General features: G+C 35.9%; 11 protein-coding genes across 11 annotated transcripts; 6 read left to right on the top strand and 5 right to left on the bottom strand.

The window, feature by feature from the left end:
• Positions 1-1,995: 1,995 nt before the first annotated feature.
• Positions 1,996-5,056, bottom strand: EV154DRAFT_601149 (HAUS augmin-like complex subunit 6 N-terminus-domain-containing protein). The gene is made up of 2 exons (XM_051607213.1): positions 4,414-5,056; positions 1,996-4,341 (listed from the first exon to the last, which is right to left on the bottom strand). The coding sequence occupies exons 1-2, from the start codon at positions 4,826-4,828 to the stop codon at positions 2,018-2,020; spliced, it is 2,739 nt and encodes a 912-aa protein (XP_051459428.1). The 5' UTR covers positions 4,829-5,056; the 3' UTR covers positions 1,996-2,017.
• EV154DRAFT_417603 (uncharacterized protein) lies at positions 4,907-5,143 on the top strand (the record flags this gene model as incomplete). Its single annotated transcript, XM_051595798.1, has 1 exon — positions 4,907-5,143. A coding segment is annotated over one exon (237 nt), but the record flags the coding sequence as incomplete, so codon positions are not given.
• A 51-nt stretch (positions 5,144-5,194) lies between these two features.
• On the top strand, positions 5,195-5,626 carry EV154DRAFT_417662 (uncharacterized protein; the record flags this gene model as incomplete). The annotated part of the gene is made up of 1 exon (XM_051595805.1): positions 5,195-5,626. A coding segment is annotated over one exon (432 nt), but the record flags the coding sequence as incomplete, so codon positions are not given.
• Positions 5,627-7,233: 1,607 nt separating this feature from the next.
• EV154DRAFT_417640 (uncharacterized protein) lies at positions 7,234-7,877 on the top strand (the record flags this gene model as incomplete). Its single annotated transcript, XM_051595801.1, has 3 exons — positions 7,234-7,513; positions 7,572-7,711; positions 7,782-7,877. 3 exons carry the CDS (start codon positions 7,234-7,236, stop codon positions 7,875-7,877), a joined length of 516 nt encoding a protein of 171 aa, XP_051459425.1.
• An 886-nt stretch (positions 7,878-8,763) lies between these two features.
• Positions 8,764-10,260, bottom strand: EV154DRAFT_479692 (HAUS augmin-like complex subunit 6 N-terminus-domain-containing protein; the record flags this gene model as incomplete). Its single annotated transcript, XM_051598274.1, has 2 exons — positions 8,764-9,770; positions 9,846-10,260. The coding sequence occupies 2 exons, from the start codon at positions 10,258-10,260 to the stop codon at positions 8,764-8,766; spliced, it is 1,422 nt and encodes a 473-aa protein (XP_051459424.1).
• Positions 10,261-10,515: 255 nt separating this feature from the next.
• On the bottom strand, positions 10,516-10,953 carry EV154DRAFT_502992 (uncharacterized protein). The gene has a single exon (XM_051600854.1). The coding sequence runs from the start codon at positions 10,863-10,865 to the stop codon at positions 10,599-10,601; it is 267 nt and encodes an 88-aa protein (XP_051459423.1). The 5' UTR covers positions 10,866-10,953; the 3' UTR covers positions 10,516-10,598.
• Positions 10,954-11,261: 308 nt separating this feature from the next.
• EV154DRAFT_479691 (ricin B lectin domain-containing protein) lies at positions 11,262-12,213 on the bottom strand (the record flags this gene model as incomplete). The annotated part of the gene is made up of 7 exons (XM_051598273.1): positions 11,262-11,567; positions 11,625-11,703; positions 11,759-11,828; positions 11,888-11,936; positions 12,000-12,032; positions 12,098-12,127; positions 12,187-12,213. The coding sequence occupies 7 exons, from the start codon at positions 12,211-12,213 to the stop codon at positions 11,262-11,264; spliced, it is 594 nt and encodes a 197-aa protein (XP_051459422.1).
• A 109-nt stretch (positions 12,214-12,322) lies between these two features.
• EV154DRAFT_163793 (uncharacterized protein) lies at positions 12,323-14,696 on the bottom strand. Its single transcript, XM_051594172.1, has 10 exons — positions 14,193-14,696; positions 13,991-14,137; positions 13,851-13,921; positions 13,619-13,785; positions 13,369-13,562; positions 12,984-13,316; positions 12,782-12,924; positions 12,693-12,712; positions 12,547-12,637; positions 12,323-12,487 (listed from the first exon to the last, which is right to left on the bottom strand). The coding sequence occupies exons 1-10, from the start codon at positions 14,197-14,199 to the stop codon at positions 12,410-12,412; spliced, it is 1,251 nt and encodes a 416-aa protein (XP_051459421.1). The 5' UTR covers positions 14,200-14,696; the 3' UTR covers positions 12,323-12,409.
• Positions 14,697-15,515: 819 nt separating this feature from the next.
• EV154DRAFT_584269 (uncharacterized protein) lies at positions 15,516-17,556 on the top strand (the record flags this gene model as incomplete). Its single annotated transcript, XM_051606730.1, has 5 exons — positions 15,516-15,655; positions 15,747-15,891; positions 16,066-16,500; positions 16,565-17,216; positions 17,285-17,556. The coding sequence occupies 5 exons, from the start codon at positions 15,516-15,518 to the stop codon at positions 17,554-17,556; spliced, it is 1,644 nt and encodes a 547-aa protein (XP_051459420.1).
• Positions 17,557-18,115: 559 nt separating this feature from the next.
• EV154DRAFT_163762 (uncharacterized protein) lies at positions 18,116-19,189 on the top strand. The gene is made up of 4 exons (XM_051594171.1): positions 18,116-18,267; positions 18,328-18,403; positions 18,482-18,964; positions 19,039-19,189. Exons 1-4 carry the CDS (start codon positions 18,219-18,221, stop codon positions 19,052-19,054), a joined length of 624 nt encoding a protein of 207 aa, XP_051459419.1. The 5' UTR covers positions 18,116-18,218; the 3' UTR covers positions 19,055-19,189.
• Positions 19,190-19,745: 556 nt separating this feature from the next.
• EV154DRAFT_502982 (uncharacterized protein) lies at positions 19,746-20,841 on the top strand. Its single transcript, XM_051600853.1, has 3 exons — positions 19,746-19,966; positions 20,035-20,109; positions 20,172-20,841. The coding sequence occupies exons 2-3, from the start codon at positions 20,051-20,053 to the stop codon at positions 20,776-20,778; spliced, it is 666 nt and encodes a 221-aa protein (XP_051459418.1). The 5' UTR covers positions 19,746-19,966; positions 20,035-20,050; the 3' UTR covers positions 20,779-20,841.
• The last annotated feature ends 1,045 nt before the right edge of the window (positions 20,842-21,886 follow it).

Here is a 21,886-nt window from a genome sequence, read left to right as displayed (position 1 = left end):
TGTTTTTTTTTTTAAAAAAAATGAAAAGCTACTCAAAATATGTATTTATCTTTCTTTTTTTATATGACAGAAATTCGAACCGAGACAAGAATATTAAAACTTATTTCTTTTACAACCACAAATCTATTAGTACCATGCATTGCCGATTTACTCAAAAGATCTACACACGCAATACGTCTAGCGAGCACGTACGAGACAATTAATTTTTAGGCCGGTATCGACTCTGCTGTAATTTTAAGTACGTGTGAATGCGTTATTACCAAATTATTTGCCCTTTACTCCCGTTCAATCTAACGTAAAATAAAATACATAACGGAATAGCGAAAGTGTATCAGCGTAATAACTTTTAATTTGACCTGTCTATCATTTAAGTTATCAACCCCCCCCCCCCCCTTTATTTTTGTTTTGAGGCCGAAACAGCTAATATTGACATATAGTAAGGTTTCAGGGTCTTTTGTATCAGAGCTTAAAATTTAGGTCAATGCAGATCATGCAACATCAAATGATGAAATAAACCAGTAACCGTTGCACAAAATCTTACAAATAAGTGTATCGTAACACTAAGTATTTATTAGAATAGCTGTACTCCCGATCCACTGATATGTGACAACGTTAACTGAAGACAATCCTAACGAGTAGTATTCATTTAATTCAAAGTATAGATCTAGTACAACTTGGGAAATATAAAAAGATGCGTTATTTCATAGCAGTAGAGTTCTTTTAGTCTATTTTTACCACCAATAAAACATACTTTTATCACAGTATTTCTCAAAGTGTATTACTTCATTGTCAAATGCCACATATATATTTTAGCCAATCGTGCAACTTTTAATATAGAAGTATGTACTTATAAAAGGAGAAGTTGTATAGCAGTATACATGTGTATGCTGCTATACAACATCAAAGGTTGTTTTTATTTTATTTAAACGATCTGCTTATTTATTCTAGAGTGAATCATACTCAAATTCGACATAAGTGCTAATTTTATAAGCTTAATCTTAGGCCTGAGGGTTTTTTGACGATCCACTGTTGTGTTTTAACGAAAAACATGTTTTACGTGGAAAATGTGCGCGCAAACGGCAGCCTCGAGACCATCTAATTCTTTTTGTTCCCCGACGCTTATGGAGTCTATAATCAGAGAAAACAAAATCGCTTTTCCAGAAACGATTTGATCAAAAATGACATTTTATAATTTTTGTGTCAAAGTAAAGTCCCTGTATATTAAAATTTTACTAAGATAGTTTTATACCCAAAATTCTCAGGAAATTGAGACGCATATTTTAATAGGTTTTAAAAAGCATTTTTGTGTGTAGAAATAATTTACCTGATCTAACAAAAACTGGTTTTTTAACTATGCGCTTAAAATAAGTGTTGGTATAATAAAACTGCTTCAAAACAATACCAGTTTAAAAGGCACTAAATTTGAGTGATAGTTACCTATAACCACTTTTTATTAAACCTACAGGAAGGGTATTCAAAAGGTTCATTTGTAAAATTTGGGATTTTCTTCGAGGTATACCCTTTGTGTTTTAGCCGATTTTAGGTCTTTTTAAAAAAAAATCTTAAAATCAAAAATCTAATATAATATTTTAGATGATTCTGAGCTTTTTTTTTTGGCTTGAAAGGACGTACGGGGACGACGGTTATCTATGTATAAAATTCAATTCAAAACAGCGTGTTAAGCGAAAAAAAGGTGCAGGAAAGAGTTGATTGTCAATATTGGGTATATTATGGGCAGCTTTTTTAAAAATGGGAATATGAAATCATATTGGGCGCATCTTTTTCATTAAAGACTTAAATCTGAGAATTTCAATTTGGTTGAACGTAGTCATCAGTTATTTGGTTTTGAATCGACATAGATGTTTACTACGGAAGATGAAGCATTGGGAGTGAGTCCATAAGAAGTATTGAGATCTGATAGGACGAAATGGCGTTTTCCACCATGAAAAGCAAAAAAAAAAAAAAAAAAAAAAGTTGATTTTCTTGTCATTAATAAAAGCTTATGTAAAAAAAAGATTTATTGTTCTGGAGTATGACCCATCGAAAATATAAATTTACTATAGTCATGTTCATGATTATACTTCCTTGGAGTTTCGAACTTTGAGGGTGAATAGTGAGGTGGTTCCTCAAGGCGAATGTCAGCCACGGAGTCATATTCTTCTCCTGAAAGACTGCTTCTAGTGCTGATAAAAGACTTACGCAAGGGTGATCCTACCACGGGCATAGTAGAGGCTGCATTGTGTAAAGGAGATCGTGAAAATTCTTTTAATGGTGTTCTTGGCAAAGCAGCATACTCAAATCGTTTCTTGGTGAATGGCCTACGTGGTTGTGGTGGACTGGGAGCAATAGCAATGTCATCCACTATGCCTGTTTCGGGTGGTGTATTCTTTGTCAATCGATGTAGTCTTCTTTCAAATTCGGAAGGTTGCATCAGTGAGTTTGTATCCAGAAACGGGTTTGGTAGTTCTGCTTTTGCTGGCAGAGAACTGGCATAGATCACACCCCGCGTTGGACTTCTTCCATATTCTAATGGGCCACGGCTGTCACTTTCTTGCATACCTGGTATACTTGATTCGGGGTTCTTCTTTAAAAACAGTTGGTCTGGTGATGTATAATTCTCGTCATCCTTGTTTTCGTAGAATGCGTCAGTAAGGCTGGCAGAATAATCGAGAGAATGAAAACCGAAACGAAAAGGACTGAAGCGAAGAGGACTGCGATGAGAGGGACTGTGATCAGGAGAGCTAAAATCCCAGGGATCAGGCAAGACATCTACAAAGCTTGGTGATCGATTTGTACAAAGCTCAGTTTTGACCTGGGGTGGACTTGGATTTTTAGATTTATGTACGTCTGTATTAGTTGTTTTGGCTTTAGAAAAGAAATCCTCATATGGGTTGCGTCCGAAATCTAATTTTTCTACATCGCGTGTTGTACGATTTTTGTGCGAAAAACCGTCAGTATCAACCAAGAGAAATAGTCCTTGTTGAGGATTTTGATCATAAGTTTTGCTGATAATTTCCAACTGTTGTGCTACATATTCCTTATGTTCATGTTCTATTGCAGCCTCTTTAGCAGCCATGACATTTAATTTTTCCTCACTCTCACGCTTCGATCTTTCTTCACTTCTGTCATCTTCCATGCGCTTAACCCATTCGGCCCTTTCAGCTTCCTCCGCTTCTATTCTTTTCTCGAACTTTCTCTCTTCATGCTCTCCTCTTTCCTCATGTCTTTGTTCGATCGTGCTCTTTTCAGCCTCTACCCGATCCTTGATTATTTCCGAGTCCGTAGCTTTCTCCAGATCCCCAATGCTATGGGCCTCTTTTTGATTAAGATCGCGTTCGATTCTTTCAGTTTCTAAATCGGCTTTAGTGGCACTCCCAACATTTTTTATCGTCTCGTCGTGTTGAGGTTGACCGGCGATTTCTTTTACATCCATACCCATGTTTAAAGGTGATGATCCAGCCTTATCCCGCATATCCAAAGCACAATCATCCAGTTCACGATTAAAGGTTGCGACCTTGGATTTTACAACCTCAATACAAGACAAATCAGGGCGAAGAGGTTTAGCTTCCTTTTGGTTCATCTTGGGACTTTCTGGAGTTGCTTGCCTCTCATGCAATTTTTCGTGAGATGGCTTCTCCATTGCTGATTGTCCATCGTCGACAACAAATATATTTTCTTTATCAGTGACACTAGAACGACTGTCAAGTAAAAGACGATTTCGTTCGAGGCTTTCCCTTGTATATCGCTCTTTGTCTCTTCGAGCTAGTTCTTTCTTATAAACTAGTTCTTCCCGTTGTATTTTTTCAATAAAGCTTGAAAATCGGACGGATTCTAGAGCAGGTGAAATGGGTGGAGGTGCCTCTACTGAGGGTGACAAAGGATATTCTGTTACGGGCGGCAGATGATTTTCTATTGTAGATGCTAATTCAACAGGGTTTGAGGATGATAATATACCTGTGCTTGATGGTGGGGTGTTATTTGCTGTGGATGATGCTGCATTTATTGGTGATGATAATGATGATGATGATAAAGAGTCTTTTTCGGATGAAATGAATCGTGATTTACAAGTGGATGGCGTTTGGCGGTTGGGGGAGGATGGAACTGGTGAAATAAATGCTGATGATTGTTGTAATGCTGGAATGGGCGATAAAGCTCGGGGGTATGAGGGTGGTGTTAAATCTAAGGATGTTTCGAGTAAATCAACCGGAGGTTGAGATTTTGTCTTCTTTTGAAGAAGCGTATCATTTGTGAGAGGACGGTGTGTAGTGGATCGTTTGCCAGCTGCGCTCGGCTTAGGATATTGGGTTGTTCCTGTTGAAGATGAACCATCCATAGCAACGTCTAAAGCAAAACAGAAACAAATGTCAGCCTCACTGCTGGACTATTCCCATTTTCTTTTTATTTCTTAGTTACCTTTATTATTACTTAGTTGTTGGTCTACCACAAGAGCAGTAAAAGCCGAGACGATTTTGTTGAACGGTTCACCGTGACAATCTGTAAAATAGCTTTTTCTTAAAGGTACATTCATCAATCGAGTGCCAGGTTGAATGTCCTTCAGCCACTGAAAGGCAAGTCGACGATATTCATGAGATCTTCGGAGATCTGTAACTGGCCAGACTCCCATGAATGTGGTTCTGGTCTTTCTTTCGTCAAGTAAATGGAATAAGAAATGACTGATTTGTTCGAATGCTTTGACACTGTTAGCATTGATTGTAAAAGTTTGTTCATTAACAACCCATTTACTGTTAAGTGGAGGTTCAAAACCAAGTAAATTAAGGTTGCGAACGAATACAGACGCTGTTGTAGGTTGAATGCTTCTTCGTGACATCCGTTTTAAAAAAAAATTAACAGTGAAGAAGAGCAAAAATAAATTGAGCTGCGCAGTTTTTTTTATGACTTAATTTCAGTTATTCAGTCCAACATTTTGAAACATTCCCATCTGCCCGATGGTTACTTTCTTGACATCTCTAAGATCCCTAAGGTCAAAGAACATGAACACTTTGTAGAGATCGCTGATCAATATAGAGGTTCGCATAAATTCCGTGGTGTTAAAGTGTCAGGACGGAACAAAGATCGTTACATTGAGGTCCACCCTGACCTCTCAATTGTCGATTTCAACTTCAATCAGCCAATTGGATTTTAGTTAAAATCGACAACGTTGTCGATAAGCGACAACATTGTCGCCATCTTTAATACTAAAGGGGTAAGCTACGGAAAATCTAAGCTCCGACTTATTCCGTGTAAAGCTTTGGAAGGCGAAGGTGTAGTCCACTTGAACCTGTCTGATCTTCCTTTTCCGAGTCATATTGAACTTCGCTCAGAACTCCTTAAGGCGCTGTCTCTCTTTGGTGAAGTGAAGTATGTCGGCCTCAAATTTGAACCTGTGCGTGGTTTTTTTATGGGTGGTGGATATGTTGTTCTCCAACGTCTCAAGAACCATAAATTTAAGACATTGACACTCAATATCTTCCTTGCTGGCTGTGATGGGTTTTGTCACGCAACATTTACCGCAACGCCTATTTGGTGTAGATACCGTCATTCCGACCAGCACACTAAATATGAGTGTCAGAAATCTAAAGATTGTATCCAGTGCCATTCTTGCGATATATATGTGTCATTTTTCTAAAGATTGCCCAACACCCTCTCGATCCAATTTTACACGTATTTTTTATAGAAAGCAGGGAAATGTCTAGAACTGTATTTTTTAGAATCACATGATGATCCACACATAAGTCTTTACGTCGATTGACATGCCATGTCATCTAAACTTCATAGGATGATCGATTTTTGTTTTCCTTAAAATCTGTTTCACTATCATTTACAAGCTACTACTGGAGCGCAGATAGACAACTACCAAGTTCTGATTTGCTTGGGAGGTTTTTGCCAATGTTTCTAATTTAAGTAAAGGCCCAAACATTATGGATGATGAAACAAGCAATTAAATCATCCTGACATAAGCTTGTTTATCAGCCTACAAATAAAGCTGGTTCACACACTTTATTCTTCTCCTTTTTCTTTTCCCTTAACATACTTCTTTTATCGTATAAAATTAACCGATCACGTAAAAAGGTTAGTTTAGTTTTGACTCTTGTTTCTTTGAGAAGAAGCTAAAATGAAAAAAAGATATGTTGTGATATTGCGGCTGCGGCTAGTCTTTGCTATAGGAGGGGTGACCTCCTGTAGCAGGGTTCTTGAGTTTTTGGAAACTCAGAGGCTGTGAATGGCTGTGATTGCACTGTAAATAGTTTTATTTATACTGGCCTTCTGGTCTTGGCCAGACTTGCTGTAAGTGGTATAAAAAAAAATACGTTTGAAAAAAAATACGGATGTCTAAACATTTCCCAGCTGACCCTCGACTTCAATCAACCTGGAGCAGCAGATTTGCAAGAATCGCCACTGAGTGTTTAAACAGAGAAGATATAAATTTAGACTATGGAAATGTTGACTGGAACCAACTCAATGAACAAGTCATTAGTAAAGTGAGGTTAGACGCAGAACAAACAATAAGAAAAAGGAGGATCGAGTCTACCTGTGAAGCGTTCATACAAGAGACAGAAAATTTTGCCCGCGATATCCGAAAAAGACAGCTTGAAAGAATTAACTCCGAAGGTCAAAGCAGTAAATAAGCATTCATATTTGATAAGCACTTTGGAGGAAAAAAGCAATGAAGGTGACGATAACTCACAATGTCTCTCCAGTGACATTTGTGTTAGTAGCAGCTCTTCTGACAAAAATGAATCTGTAAGTAATCCCACTGCTGATATCATTTGTGATGACTCTAGTTTGTGGTGCTCAGATGGTCCCAGCTTTGTCGATGAAATATACGCGGAAATATCGATGCTTAGCTCAAAGCTAACAAAACAATATATTTGGTGTTTATCACTTTCTGACTTCGTACGATTGACACCGAGAAAGTTGAAATGTCAACAGCAAATACCGTTGTAAAAGATCTCTATGACAATGCGCACAACACTGCTTCAACTAGAATTATTAAAATATAATCGTCTGTATATGGACGATTATATTTTAATGACTCCATTTGGAAAAATGTAACATTTTACGAAAAAAAAATCTATATTTAAAAATACCTTAATCGGGTTCTTTAAAAAAACAGTTTGAGGGCCCTTCAATTGCAGATTGTATCAGTTGCCTCTTTGGTACACTATGGCCCTCAAAAGAAAATATTCGTCTTGTTTGGTAAGTTTGTTTTAAAAGTTTGACTCTGAGTCACTCATGCCAATTATAATTATTAGGGATAACACGTCTTTGACCACTTGTTCTAAGTCCCCCGATAATGTTTGCATCCGTCCTGATGTGTTCTTTAGCACAATTTTAGCTTGCGGTACTGAACTCGAAATTGCCAATGGGGAGATCAAAAGGCCAGGTGCTTCAAAGTGTGAAGTGGACAAGGCTAGAGTGAGGGTGCTGGAAACAGCCAAACGTCATTTGCATCTTCTCTTAAAAACCACCAGTGCCGCCCACAAGCATGTAACTTTTGACATTCTGATATATGGTAAGTGCTGACAATGAATGCTGTTTCATAATTGTTTATATGTGCGTATATCGTCTAGATTGTTCGTTTGAATTTTACAATGTACGTTTCATATATGGGCTTTACCCGTACGAGAAGATTAGCTGGGGCCAGTTACCTCGACTCAATAGTTCAAATCTGGTTTTGGAACACACCTTGTGTTCTATTTTAACACTCAAGGTAAGGTTTGCTGTACGCAACATACCAATGATGCTATCTTTACTGACCCCACTTTTTTTGTATTTCGCAGCACTCAATGCTAATGTCAGTCGCCGGCGAAGATACTGCTCCTATAACTGTAACAGATATGCATTTGTTACCAACTGTCACGTATTGTGAATACTAGTGTTCGAACTTTCTGAGCTTGCACCGATCTTGCGCCGGTTCGAACAAAGCTTGAACCGAGTTTTTATACTCGAGTATGAGCCACCTTTTTTGGATTCGAGCGATCTTCGAGCGAGCCATGCATTAACTTTAAAAAGACGAAACGGTCCAATTAAAACTGAATGGTCTTTGAATCTGTATAAGTCAACTCTTTCAAGGCTGCAAAAAGACAGACAATAACATTTTCTATTAAAAAATACTTTCAACTTCTTTTTTTTTTTTTGCTTCATAATTTCTAATTTTAATGGTTTAACAAACGCATCTAAAAAATCCAGTCTTCTCAAATAAATGATACAAAAATTTAAGCTAAACTTGATTAAGCCGAACATTGGCACTGGTTGTACTTAGTAGAAACTGTCAATAAGCTTTCTTGGTTATAGGATCCTAATCGTTTACACTTTACTCTATGTATTGCAGTGTACGCCGTAGTTTATCGTACCTTGGAACTTGTCAATTTTATTCTCATTAATTCGTATTTTACGTTAAATCGTATTTTAATAAATAATATTTAATAAACATAACTTTCTGCAATTGACAACTTGCATGTAATAAAAAATGCGAGAAAGTTCGATCTTTCCTTTGCAAAGCCGAGCCGAGCTTAAGAAAATTCGAGCGAGTTCGACTGGAACACGATCGAAGCTCGCTCGAGAGTTTCGATCTTCATTCCGAACACTAACTTTGATATAATGGCTAAACGAGTATGTGATACGCCATTAACTAACAAAAAACTACATCTAACAAGTAGTCTGAAACTGCAGATCAGTCTTTAAATATCACTCTTAATTCCGATTTTTATAACCCCAAGAAGACAAACAATAAACAAAATAAATTAATTTTTTTATTGGGTATTATCTGCTTGGTGATGCAGTTTCTGTTCTTGCTGCAGTTGCCAGATTCACATTATCCTGGTCAAAGAAGGGCAAATCCTCCCGATCACGACGAAAGTTTGCAACCTTTAATTGAATAGCCTCAATGAAGGACACGTCGGGGTATACCTGCTGTGCCTTCTCCAATACTTCCCTTTGTATTTTTTTAAATTTCTCGGCAATAGCTTCCTTCTCACAAATTTTTTGGGGGGTTGATATTGGCATTCCTATTTGCCCATCATCAACCATGAAGGGATTTTCTTCATCAGTAATTTTGGTTCTGAAAAAGGAAAATGTTGGTGAAGTTGATGTTGGTGATTGATGTGATACTAGTGATTGATGTGGTGCTGGTGACGTTGATACTGGAGATTGATGTGGTGCTGGAGAATGATGTGGTGCTGTAGATTGATGTGGTGCTGTAGATTGATGTGGTGCTGTAGATTGATGTGGTGATGGTGATTGATGTGGTGCTGGAGATTGATATGGTGCTGGAGATTGAAGTGGTGCTGGAGATTGATGTGGTGCTGGAGATTGATGTGGTGATGGAGATTGAGATTGATGTGGTGATGGAGATTGATGTGGTGATGGAGATTGATGTGGTGATGGAGATTGATGTGGTGATGGAGATTGATGTGGTGATGGAGATTGTTGTGGTGATGGAGATTGATATGGTGATGGAGATTGATGTGATGATGGAGATTGATATAATGTTAGAGATTGATGTGGTGCTGGAGATTGATGTGGTGCTGGAGATTGATGTGGCGATGGAGATTGATGTGGTGATGGAATAGGTGCTACTGCTGAGGGGTATGTGGGTGGTGTTGAATTTAAAGATGACTCGAGTAAATCAACTGGAGCTCGGGTTTTTGTCTTCTTTTGAAGCAACACTTCAGTTGTTTCCGGACGGTGCGCCGTGGATCGCTTACCAGCAACGCTGGGCTTATCATCTTGGTCTGTTCTTGCTGTAAAGGAACTGTACATAGCAACATCTAAAGCAAAAGCATAAATAACGTCAGTTTCTTTTCTGGACTAATGAATTAATTTTTTCCTTCTTTCTTTCTCACCTCTACGACTGATTAGCTTTCTTTCGACGACATAAGCTGAAAAAGCCGAGACGATTTTGTTAAATGGTTCCCCACGACAATCGATAAAATAACTTTTTCGCAAAGCGACTTCGATTAATTGAGTTCTTGGTTGAATACCCTTTAACCACTGAAAGGCGAGCCGACGGTACTCGCGTGATTTTTTGGGGTCTGTAATAGGCCAAACTCCTGTAAAGGTTGTTTCGGCCTTCTTTTTGTCAAGTAATTGGAATAAGAAGTAACTGACATGTTCGAATGCTTTGATACTATTAGCATTGACTGTAAATGTTTGTGGACTGACAACCCATTTGCTGTTACAGGGTGGTTCAAAACCAAGTAAACGAAGGTTGCGAATAAATTCAGGCGCTGTGGAAGGTCGGGTGCTTCTTCGTGACATGGCGTTTTTTTATATAAAAAAAAAATAACAGTGAAAAAAATAAAAAATAAAAAAATGAGCTGCGCAGTTTTCTTTTTATACCTTAATGCATGGTTACACAAAAAGTCGTGTGGGGAAGCTGATACGACGCGTGAAATGTAAAGCCATGCTCAAGTAAAAACTTTTGTCTAGGAATATTATTACGTATATTTTTTTAAAGAGTCTGTTATATATGTAGAGCGCGAGATGAGAATAAGTAAAACTACGATAAAACACAAGGTCACACCAACAGCAAAATGCATAATACATTTTTATGATTTTTATTTTCATGAAAAAGTTATAGTAAGTCTTCTTATCACTTATGGGTCGATGACACATCTTCCGGTAACAGCATCACAAGAAGTATCTGGACAACATTTCTTCGAATCAGGTCCACATGTAAGTCCCAAAATTTTACAAAATTTCTTTGGTCTCTCCGGGATGCATCGCTGAGTTTCACTGCTACAGTCAAAACCGGGACAACAAGGATTTACACTACAATCAATGTCATTGGATACACAATTTTCTCTGGCAGCAGATATAAGAGCAGGCAAAGCAACTATAGTAACAATAGAAAAGAGTTTCATTTTTTAAAAAGAGTAAGAAATAAAAAGAAAAGGGGAAGAGAATGAAGGACCCTTTTTATATCGACCAAACTTAAATCCAGACGCCAATTTCAATCTATATTTATGGCTTCCATTACTTCGGCTCAATGCAAAGTATTTATAGACAACTGCACAAAACTTAAAAAAAAAAAGGTTTATTTATCAATGGAAGACTCAATGTTCTATAAAACTTGATTACCAAAAATAACACATTCACCGCATTTCGGTGTTGAAAAAGTTAACTATGGAATTACGTACCATGACACACTTGCGTGGCGTAATGTGCTTTTTATATGCAGCAAAGAAAAAAAATAAGTTTTATTAATTTGAGCAATGTGGGAATTTTTCATATCAGCGGATGAAGAAAGGTATCATTATTTAATCGCGACGACCGTAAGTAGGGTTTTGATCATCGGGAGGACCATAACCACCCATACCGGCAGGTGGAGGATAGTAGGGAACATTACCATGTTGTTGATGTTGGTGATGTTGTTGTTGTTGTTGCTGGTGGTCAGGTTGTGGGTAATAAGGTACATTACCGTGGCTATGTTGGCTTTGTTGGTCGGGTTGACCATGTTGTTGATTTTGACCGGGAACAGGAATAAGTTCCCATTGTTGGTTATCATTATCAGCATCCTTACGCTTGTACAAGATAATCTTGGTACCTTCCTTGCTTCCACCACCCTATTTCAGCACTCATGAGTAATCCATCACATATTTAACTATACAACAATGACTTACTCTAATATCCAAAACAAGACGGGGATCAGCTAAGCAGTAAATATAACCATCGCGGTATCCGAATCTTTGGTTATGGGCCCTATTTAACACAATTAAATCATCATGCCCGAAAAATTACACTTTAAAGTACTTACATGGTCATTTTACGGTCATACTGGACAATAGCTTTATCAGACTGAAGGTCACCACCACGGATATCCATAACTACATATTCATATTAATGAATATGGCACACACATATACAAAAAAAGAGCTTATCTTACCTAAATTAGACTTCTTGTTGATCAAGAAACCATCTTCGGAGCGCCAAAGCTATAAACAAATGAATATTTTTTTTTCTCAAAAAAAAAAAAAAAGCCAAGACAATATTCTTACCTGATTGTCATTGTCATAAGCGGTAGTCTCTTTCTACAATTTTCAAGAAAAAAACGGCGTTGGTATTGTTTCTAATGGTATAAAGTATAGTATTTTACCTGAGGCCAGATAATGATATTGGAGTCGACCTGTTTTCTAGAATAAGTAAACATGTTCGATTGTAAATCACACGCGCTTTTAAACTTACGGTAGTTTCACCCATATAGACATCCATAACGAAGCCGTTACTACGGGATTTAATGTAAAAGTATTGGTTTTGAGGGAATCCAGACATATTTATATACAGATAGTTTTTATAAAGAAGAAAAAAGAAAAAAAAAAAAAAGAATCCCAAAAAGTAAAGCCTTTTTATTCAAAAATCGAATGGTGTAGCGGAACCTAAACTTTATATTTACATCATCGTGGTGATACTATATGCACTTTTCCATGAGAGTGTTTGTTTCTGCTGTATCCAAGCATAAAAGTTTCGCTAGAATCGGTACCATTGCCTTTTTATACTAGTTCAGCTCTCAATGTTCCTTTGCATTTCCTTTTTCTTTTTTCTTACCTGTTTATTCCCAGACATGAGAAATTTGACAAGCACGTTCTTCAAGTATTCGACATTCACATCTTGTCTCTTTTCGAACGCATCTATTTTTCTATAGAATACATTTAATACCAACTAAACATCACTTTTTTTTTCTTCTGTAGTACCTTAGTTCATCCTTTAAAATCTATAAATCGTCATAGTTTAATAATTGATTGGGGCAGATAAATAAATTATAATAATGACGTTGTATTACCTTTTCTTGGCTTTTTAGTGCATTGACTTTATCTTGACTTTCATGCAGCATTTCGCTTAAACGCTGTACCTGTTTTTCTAAACCAATCCGTTCATCCGGTATTTGTCGTGACACAAGTGGTGAAAGTAAAGAACTCATTGAAGCTGTTATTTAAAATGAAAAAATTAAGTACAAAATAAAAAAAAAAATCCGTCATATTTACCATATACATCATTGCCAATATATCTCTTATTGTCCATCTCATCATCCTTTACAATAGGAATATTGTTTAAATCTTCTGCGGGTGGTGAAGTGGGTGTAGATACGATTAATTTCTCGATTTCATTGTCTTTCAATAACAACTGTTGATAAAGTGAATCATTTGACTCCTCTAGTTCATGCACACGCATTTTCATATCGATGTATCTCTGCGTCATATCATCGTCCGTTTCCTCTTTTGTGGTGCTAATTATGTCAGCTTGATTGTTATACTGGCTCTTTAATTCATTTAACTGTTGCATAACTTGGTTATGAGCTAACGTGGTGGACTGTAATTCTATAAATAGGTGTGAGCATTGTTATTTTTAACTTTGTTTGTGACACATTACTTTTCTCCAGACTCTCTTTATCAGTAGCAAATGTTTGGCTTAATTCACGTATGGTTTTATCCTTATTGTCTCTTTCCTTAGCCATGTTATTTTGGGTGGTCTCTAATTCGTGAATTCGATCAATGGCCTTTCTAATATCATGTTCTAATAACAACTGATGTTCAGATTTCTCGGCTTGCTCCAATTCATATTTTCTAAGTGTAATCAATAAATTAATACGTCAATCACCTTGACTATCCTTTTAACATACGTCTTTTGTGATTGTAATTGTTGAACAAGTTCCTCCAATTCATTCACTCTTCCACTATCCGACTTTTCCTTGTTTTTCTCGAGTAACACATGAGCCCGTTTTTTATACTGATCATAATTATTCTTTGTTTGTTCAAGTTGGTTTGATAATTGCCTCGTTTTCGCTTCCTAGGAAATAAATACCATGTTAGAGAGTGTTGACCATACCCATTCTTTTGGTTTATATACTCTACCAAACGTTTAATCTCGGTCCCGTAAAAGGTTTTTTGACTTGTAATTTCCGTATTTAATGTCTCGATGGTCACTAGTTGACATTAGTCCCTGATAATCCATCCTCTTTTAAATAATAAAAAAAAATGAACATCCTTCTTACGTTGTTGTGCTTCATATTTAGATTTATAAGATTGCTCGCTCACACTGGATTCCTCTAATTCTCCTTTTAATCTCTCAATCTCAACGTCTTTAGAAGCTATACTGGCACGATATCCATCAATATTTTTCGACGCTTGGCCGAAAATTTCTTTTGTAATTTGTCAATATCCAAATTATTTATTCTTTCCTTTTTCTTTAAATACCTCTCATTCGTTTTAATTTTTCCTCATATTCAGCTATATATATGAACGATTAGTTCAAGGATCTCGCAATGACCTATAAAAAGAGTAATCCTTACTTATCCTCGAAGCTGAGTTCTCTTGTAGTTTTGAGTGTTCTGACAATTGATGCTTTAATTGGTACTTTAAATCTTTGACTTGTTCGGATAATTGAAAATTAGTCTTGTCCATGGGAGAAGGTGAAGAACCTCCATTAGTTGTTGGTTTCTAAAGCCATAAAAATAAATAAAATAAATAAAAAAGCAAGGCGAAGCACTATTTTTTTTTTTTTTTTTTTCGAGAAAAAATACCTTGAAACGAGACTTTATCATTTCAAGCTCTCTTTCTAATCGCTCGACTTGCTTTTCAGCTCGTATGGCTCTTGTTCTGTCAGTATTTTCAGTCATCTAGAAACGAATGAGTGTCCTGTTGTCAAATATGGTTATATTTTCTTTCTCCCCTTTATTACTTTTATATTAATCCAGTTTTGGAAATAAAATGCAATGATCCGAGAAAAAAGTGTCCTGGTAGCATCAGGTTGCTTATTTTAAAAGTCCTCGCTACTCTCTCTTTTTTAAAACAAACAAATTCCATTGGCTCAATTGAACCAACCAAAATCTTTTATTTTTGGGACCTGATTTCTCTACACCTACACTTGTTGAATATGATCGTTGAGTAAAATGATCCTCTGTCTATAAAATGGATATATTTCAAGTAAATTTTTTTTCATAACTCCAGTAACATTTTGTTTTTTTCAACTTCCTATTCTCTTGTAGGCATTATCTCTAGTCTACACAATACCAAAAGGCCCTGTCAATCGTATAAGCACGCATACAAAATTTACAAGGCATAGTTATAAGCAACTTTTTTGAGAGCACATCATCGTTTGATTTAAATAGAGAGGGAGTTTTTTTTTTCAATTTATCCATAACGAAGGTTAAGTAAAACAAAAACTTGTTTACCACAGGGTTCGTTTAACACTGCCTGTCACAAGGATTTAAAAATCCAAGATCATCCTCACGCTCGGTCAAATTCAATACAAAACGATTTGAGCTCAAACCATCAAGTGCCGCTTTTCATTCATTTTCCTAACAAATAAAAAAATTTTGTATCTTTTGTAATTGCCGTAAAAGTATTATTTAAATCTAAAAATATTTTTGTCCAAATGATTGATTATTGGAGTACACAAATTCCAGGTACACTAGTTAAGCCATTGTCTTCATCCTGCACTCATTTAGTTAATTTTTTTTCTCTGTAACTACGAGTGTGTTCTGTACTATTTCCTATTATATATTGGCAAGACCATATATGTTGGGCTTCATTTGGTTCGATCTTCAAGTGGTGGCGTCATTTTTTTTAGCAAACAGGGACTCTATGTACCTTGAGCCATGCCAGTATATTATTCGGTCAGAACAATATAGAAAGCCAATACTTCGGATGCCCAAAAGGTATAGTAATAGCAAAAAATCAATTACCCTCCTGATACATCCCTATTCCACGTTATGCTCTAACATACCAGTAGATTAAAGTTGTTCATAGACAAATATTGTGGGGATATTACAAGGGATCATTCAAAAATCTCATAACGACAGACATGTTTTACCTTGAAGTGCAACCCAAGATCAAGAAAATTCTTTTGGAATGTTCGTTTGATACATTTAACCCAGGGGATAAGTCCGATGCGGTAGATAGAAATTCTCCACCAGCCCGAATACATTGAATATATATATATCTAGCTTACGTTAATAACTTGATAACAATCCACATGGACGAATTTTTTGACGACGATTGGAAAGAAAAGAATGTTGGATACCTAGTATCCATGGATCCGACTTTAGAGAAGACGTGCTTTGACTAGGCTGATACAAACTATTTGTTATTTGGCTGTGGTATAATCAATGAAGATGATCCCAATAAAAAAGGAGTAATATTATCGGATGAAGGTGGTACTATGACAAAAATACAGGAAAAAACAAATATTGTATCTCCCGTCAAATCGTTCGTCGCTTTAGTGTCGATTAACCAAACAGAGATTAACTTATCCTTGTATCAAATTCTAAAGGTTGCCTCAAAAGATCAAGACGCGTCTACAGTATTTATTCGAAGACATCCAATTTCTTTTGAAAACACAACCGAGGTCTTGTGTAAAAGTATTTGGAACCAAATCAAGTCAAGCGAAGAAATTGATTGTTGCGACAAACACAATAGCAAAGAAAGCAAATCGGATAACCTTGGATCATTATACACGTTTAAGACTGCCATTAAAAACATAAGACAACGCATATCAGAAATGGTAAGAGACTATATTTATATGTTCCAAAGCAGTTAACTAATCAAACTTGGTATTTATTTCGTAGTTTTATGGTCAGGAAAAAAGTTTACACATGGACAGGGAAGTTAGTGTCAGTATCAGCGATTTGTGTGAGTGCCATTTTCAATTGACTCTTCGCAAAGTCATTAATTTTGGAATAAAACCAGTAATCCAGAACATCGAAAAACAAATGAAGGTCATTTGGACCACTTATATGCTCTTTTGTTTTGACATGGCCAATGTTTTTATTACGGGAAATGTATTCAAGCTTCCCTGCAACACACCTCTTCATACCGTGTACTCGAATTTATTATATGAAGCGTTCAATAGTGATGAATGGAATCTCGTTACCGTTTTACAACATGATCTGGACCAATTGGTGCAGCCAACTAAAGATCAGAGACCTTATATGTGTGATCTTTTTACGGTGGGTTATGCGAAACAAGTATTTAAGTATACGTACGCATTGTATGTAATATCCGTTTTAAAAGACGGACAGTATTACCCGGGAGACTCGTCCGGTGCTTATTTAACTTCTGGTGGTGATGATAGCACTCATAGTCGCAATGATACACTGGCGTTAATAGTAGCCAAAAAGGGAGATTTTGTTGATGTGAGAAGAAATATGATAAACTTTGATATGGTATTTAGACGAGTGGGTGGATATTTACCAAGCAGTGGTTTCCAAGTATCTTTTGGTAATAATTAATGCCTCTCATGTATTTTTTCCTCCTGCACATTACTCATTTTTAACAAATTTTAAAAGGCCTAGTTAGATTGTTGCATACGGAGGCCTACAATATGGAAGGATTTGTCGCAATAGATGAAATTCCTTATCAAGATGTAGGAATGTTTGAAGTAGACTGTGAAGAAACCTCCTGCTCCTCGCATTTTAACTTGGAAGTTCTCGCTTTAAACAACATATCCGCTATTTCTTTCAGACTATCCAGACCAGAGATAGAGTATTCAGAAATCAAAAATTGGTCAAATAACATTATTCTGAATGTGAATGAACAAATAACGTTCGATTATTTTTAGTTAGAGCAGCATTGTTGTAAGTTTTGTCTATCAACTTATATCGAATAAAATATCAAGCTTAACAAGCTTCTCTTCTACTCCTAAAAAGCGCTAGCATGTTATTAACTCAGCCTGACCAGGTACAACATGAATCCAATAACAGTACAATAAACTTGAGAAATTATGCTGCAAAAAAAGATAAAAACATCCCCCCCCCCCTTGCTGGCCACAACAGGCTTTAAAGTAATTGTATGTACCAAAATAGACATTCTTTAAAGATAATTTATTAGCATTAGTTATTCATTTGACGATACCATTAAACAATTATGTCATCGAAAAAAGTTTCAAAAAACTATAGCTGAAGTCGATAAAGACTAGCGTTACATCAACTGTAGATTCTGCCTAGATGTATAAAATCGAAAGGGAAGGATTAACAAAATGGCAATAATTTGATAATGGATAGCCAATCACGAGACATTTTTAGGTAACCGCGGAATGAAATTATATGGACGCATGATCATCAAAAAAGTACTTTTTGTTTTTGGGTATCATTGTTGTGTTGCCATTTATCGCACAAATAATTTAGCTGAGTATTTTAAAAAAAAGGTTGCTTGTTGGCTCTTTTTTTTTGTTGTTACCTTTTCTTTTTTCAACGAAGCAAAAAGGAAAGGAAAAAAATTATCATGGAGGGAGGTTTCAATTATTTTGAGTGCCCCTATTGCATTAGTTTTTGTAAGTGCTGTCTATCTCATATGTCTTTTTGTTCTGCTATATACTAATGTAATAATGTAGATTTTGACGAGGAGTTTGTGTATGCCAGCTCCTTTAATAGTGGGAGCGACATTAGACATAAATTGGACCTATTCAAGTAAGTGCCCAAATAATTGAACAATCAGTAAGATGTTCTATTTTTGCACTGACTATTCTGTATCTTTCCATAAAAAAGAGATGAAATTTGCAAGGCATCTCTTATATACGATGCCACCACAGGCCAAATTTTAGGCGAAGAAAATATTGCATACACTCAAAGACCTTCAGAAGATAATGACACAATCGTTTATGTCGAAAACGTTTTTATGGAATTAAATGGCATATATCTAAAGAGGAAGTCACTTTCTTACAAAAGCAGCTTTTATGATGATAACGTTTTACACACAGCGGTGCTGTTTTTGCGAAGAGTCGGTAATCGCTTTCGTACAAGAATCGGAATCTTGGGTCAATGCATTTCCAGTTATCACTACTCATTAAATATGCCTCCGCACTGGGATCCTACAATCAAGGACGAACTAATATGGAATCTTTTTGTTGAGGCTGAGCTAGTGAGAAAAGATGATCATCGCGGTAAAATAATATTCCACGATCAAATAGATACAAAGTTAAAAGTGGCTACAATGCACTATAAAGGCCTAAGAAATGGCTCGTATGTCATGTACGGACTAAAATTCTTGGACAAAAATATCATAGTTACCTTAGATTTATTTTCAGTTCATCATTCATCCGTAGTTATATTAAAAGATGAAGTTGCTATAAGGCCAATGGAATCCTTTTATTTTACTATTCCCCTCGTATACAACACAAGTAAAGGCATAAAGACTTGTCTAGATAGTCGGGGGTATTAAAGCAGATTCAAACTTGGTTGAACAATTGAATCAGCTGGTTGTACAATACAGTACACCACAGGTACTCAAATGGAATTAATATGTGACACTTTTCTAAGGTTGTTAACTCTTCAAATCTGTAGCCCTTCGTTTTCGGCCCAGAAGCGTATACGGGAACTCCATTTTCTAATATCGACCCGAAAATTTTAGGGTTGCACGAAGATCAGATTATCAGCTTACAATCAATAACCATGCAAGAAATCCTATCAGAACTACTTGGTTCTGTCAAAGATGTATTTGAGGGCATAATGAAAAATGTTTTTTCTAACTACAGACATGTACTGCGCTGGGAAACAATCATAGCACTTCATTATACACATCAGTCTGAAAGATCCTGCTGGAACCATTGTTTCCTGTTTCATTCATTGAAGCTATGGCTAATAGATTACGGGGAGCAACACTTTTGTCATGTACCTTTGGTTTTTAATAAAACCCCATATTGTCTTGTTGTATTGGTAACAAAGTCTTTGATAAAGTGCAACAACTTCAAAACAAATGAATTAGTCAAGTCATATACTATACAACAGGACCCTTTGATCATATCGGATTTAACAGAAGCAACTACTAGCAAAAAATTTTCAACACTGTTTCTGGACCGAACATTAAACTACGTTGTTCATATAGGTGATAAATAAATAAACAAAAAATGATCGGATTGATAAAAAGACTGACTTGTATTTTTAATCAGATATTTCAAACGAGCAAGTTGCATTTGTATGTTCATTTTTGGGTAATCACCACCGCATTACAAAATCTACTCCTTATGTAACATGGCAAGTGTTTAAAGTTACTGTACTTAAAATAAACCTACTAAATTGTGTATTACTATTTTTACAATTAGCCAAATACCAAGTTTAATGCAATATTTTGTACAATCTGAACTTTACCAACAAACTTCCCTTCGAATATCCGAAAGGTAAAAGTTTACGCTTGTTTTAAATACTGATTTCTATCGTCGGACGTCCTAACATTTAGTAGAATGAAGCTGTCGATGGATAGACATTTTGGGAATATTTTGGAAAATTATTCTGAAATCTTTTCAACAGAAGAAGAATTTTATCCAAAAGTAAAACCCAAAATCAGGGAATTTCTTACCGAGGGTTCTTTCGACAAGTTCTTTTTCAGTACTATGGACGATGCTAATTTAGATAATAACAATTTTGTGACTCTTCACAAACCCGGATACTTGCTTTGTTTCAAATACATATATCTAGCTTATGTTAATAAGTTGATATCAAGCCACATGGACAAGCATTTTGGGCATCATTGGAGAGAAATGAATGTTGGATACGTATTATTTATTAATCCGACAGTAGAAAAAACATGCTTTTTCACCAGTAGAACAGATTATTTATTGTATGGAAGTTGTATACTTGATAAAGACGATCGAAAGAAAAAAGGAAGGATATTATGGAATATGGGTGGTATTATCACTAAAATTCCAGATGCTTCATTTCCTGTAAAATCATTTTTTGCGTTGGTTTCTATGGGTCAAACCGAAATTTGCATACAGTTGCATCAAGTCGTCAAGCTTTCCTCGGAGAACGAGGATGTATCTACTATTGTCATTTGGAGGGAATTGTGATAATTTGAGTATAAAAAGGTAGAAAATAAAAGATAAAAATAAACAAGTAAAGAAATGAGACTCTTTAATCCTTTATTATAAGTTGGAGAGTTTGTCATGATAAAAATAGAGGTCCTTTTTATATTCAATTATTACTTCAAGATTTTTCCTGCGCAGATCGAATTGACTATTTACCCGCAAACTGGGAAATGGTAGAATTAGATTTAGAAATCAGTTACATATGAAACATAGCTTATTGTTATATACAAGGAGCTAGTTGACCCATATCCGGCACTTCTAGAGCATTATAGTTTATCCATTCAATGACAGGGTCCTTGATTGGATTACTAAAATAAATTTATGAGAAACTAGAAGATTCGGCAGCTACTCGACCAATCCAGGAACGATTATGAAATCTGATCTCAGTTTGACATATGAGGGAGCTGGTACTGTGTCGTACCAATAGGAATGTATTCGCAATATGGTACTTATAATACATAGGTTATATGTATTATAATTGAGTGACAAGATAAGAGTAATTATATTCGTGGAATTAGGCGTCAAATACGACAGGAATATATTTCTTTTGAAAGCATGAGTTACAGCTTATGTAAAAACTTATGGCACTGTATCAAGTCAAGCGAAACAATCAATACATGTGTTTTACACCGAAACGTAGAGAGTGGATTAAATAATGTCGAGACCTTAAACACTTTTGAAATTGCCATGAGAAACATAAGTCATCGGGTCTCTGAAATAGTAAGAAATGACATCAATCCTTTTGCAGATAGCTTACTTACAGAACCCACTATAAATCATTTATAGTTTTCCGAATGCGGAAACAACTTGGACATGGACAAAAAATTCAGAGTCAACATCGGCAGTATGTGCGATTGCAATTTTCACTTGACTCTTCGTAATATTATTGATTTGGGAATGAAGCCAGTGATGAAAAAGGTCACAGATTATTTAAAGACCTTTTTGATTTCTTCAGTGCTTTCAAGCTTTGATATGGCAAATATTTTTATTACAGGAAGTGTGTTTCAGCTCACATATCACACACCACTTTATACATTATATTCAGCAATATTACGTGAAGCGTTCGACAGTGACAAATGGAATAGTGTTT

This window comes from Mucor mucedo, assembly GCF_025094135.1.
Source record: "Mucor mucedo strain NRRL 3635 chromosome Unknown EV154scaffold_28, whole genome shotgun sequence".
Classification (NCBI taxonomy): domain Eukaryota; kingdom Fungi; phylum Mucoromycota; class Mucoromycetes; order Mucorales; family Mucoraceae; genus Mucor; species Mucor mucedo.
Note: the sequence above shows the minus strand (reverse complement) of the source record. Positions and strands in the feature narration are given on the sequence as shown.

Coding starts and splice junctions, on each gene's coding strand:
- EV154DRAFT_163793 (XM_051594172.1), bottom strand. Junction 12,713..12,781: donor CACTAAAAAGCCAAGAAAAG/GTAATACAACGT, acceptor GACGATTTATAG/ATTTTAAAGGATGAACTAAG. Junction 12,488..12,546: donor TCATGTCTGGGAATAAACAG/GTAAGAAAAAAG, acceptor TAGTATAAAAAG/GCAATGGTACCGATTCTAGC.
- EV154DRAFT_502992 (XM_051600854.1), bottom strand. CDS start 10,865: ATGAAACTCTTTTCTATTGTTACTATAGTTGCTTTGCCTGCTCTTATA.
- EV154DRAFT_163762 (XM_051594171.1), top strand. CDS start 18,219: ATGGAGGGAGGTTTCAATTATTTTGAGTGCCCCTATTGCATTAGTTTT. Junction 18,268..18,327: donor CCCCTATTGCATTAGTTTTT/GTAAGTGCTGTC, acceptor GTAATAATGTAG/ATTTTGACGAGGAGTTTGTG. Junction 18,404..18,481: donor CATAAATTGGACCTATTCAA/GTAAGTGCCCAA, acceptor TCCATAAAAAAG/AGATGAAATTTGCAAGGCAT.
- EV154DRAFT_601149 (XM_051607213.1), bottom strand. CDS start 4,828: ATGTCACGAAGAAGCATTCAACCTACAACAGCGTCTGTATTCGTTCGC. Junction 4,342..4,413: donor ACAACTAAGTAATAATAAAG/GTAACTAAGAAA, acceptor GTTTTGCTTTAG/ACGTTGCTATGGATGGTTCA.
- EV154DRAFT_502982 (XM_051600853.1), top strand. CDS start 20,051: ATGCAATATTTTGTACAATCTGAACTTTACCAACAAACTTCCCTTCGA. Junction 20,110..20,171: donor TCCCTTCGAATATCCGAAAG/GTAAAAGTTTAC, acceptor AACATTTAGTAG/AATGAAGCTGTCGATGGATA.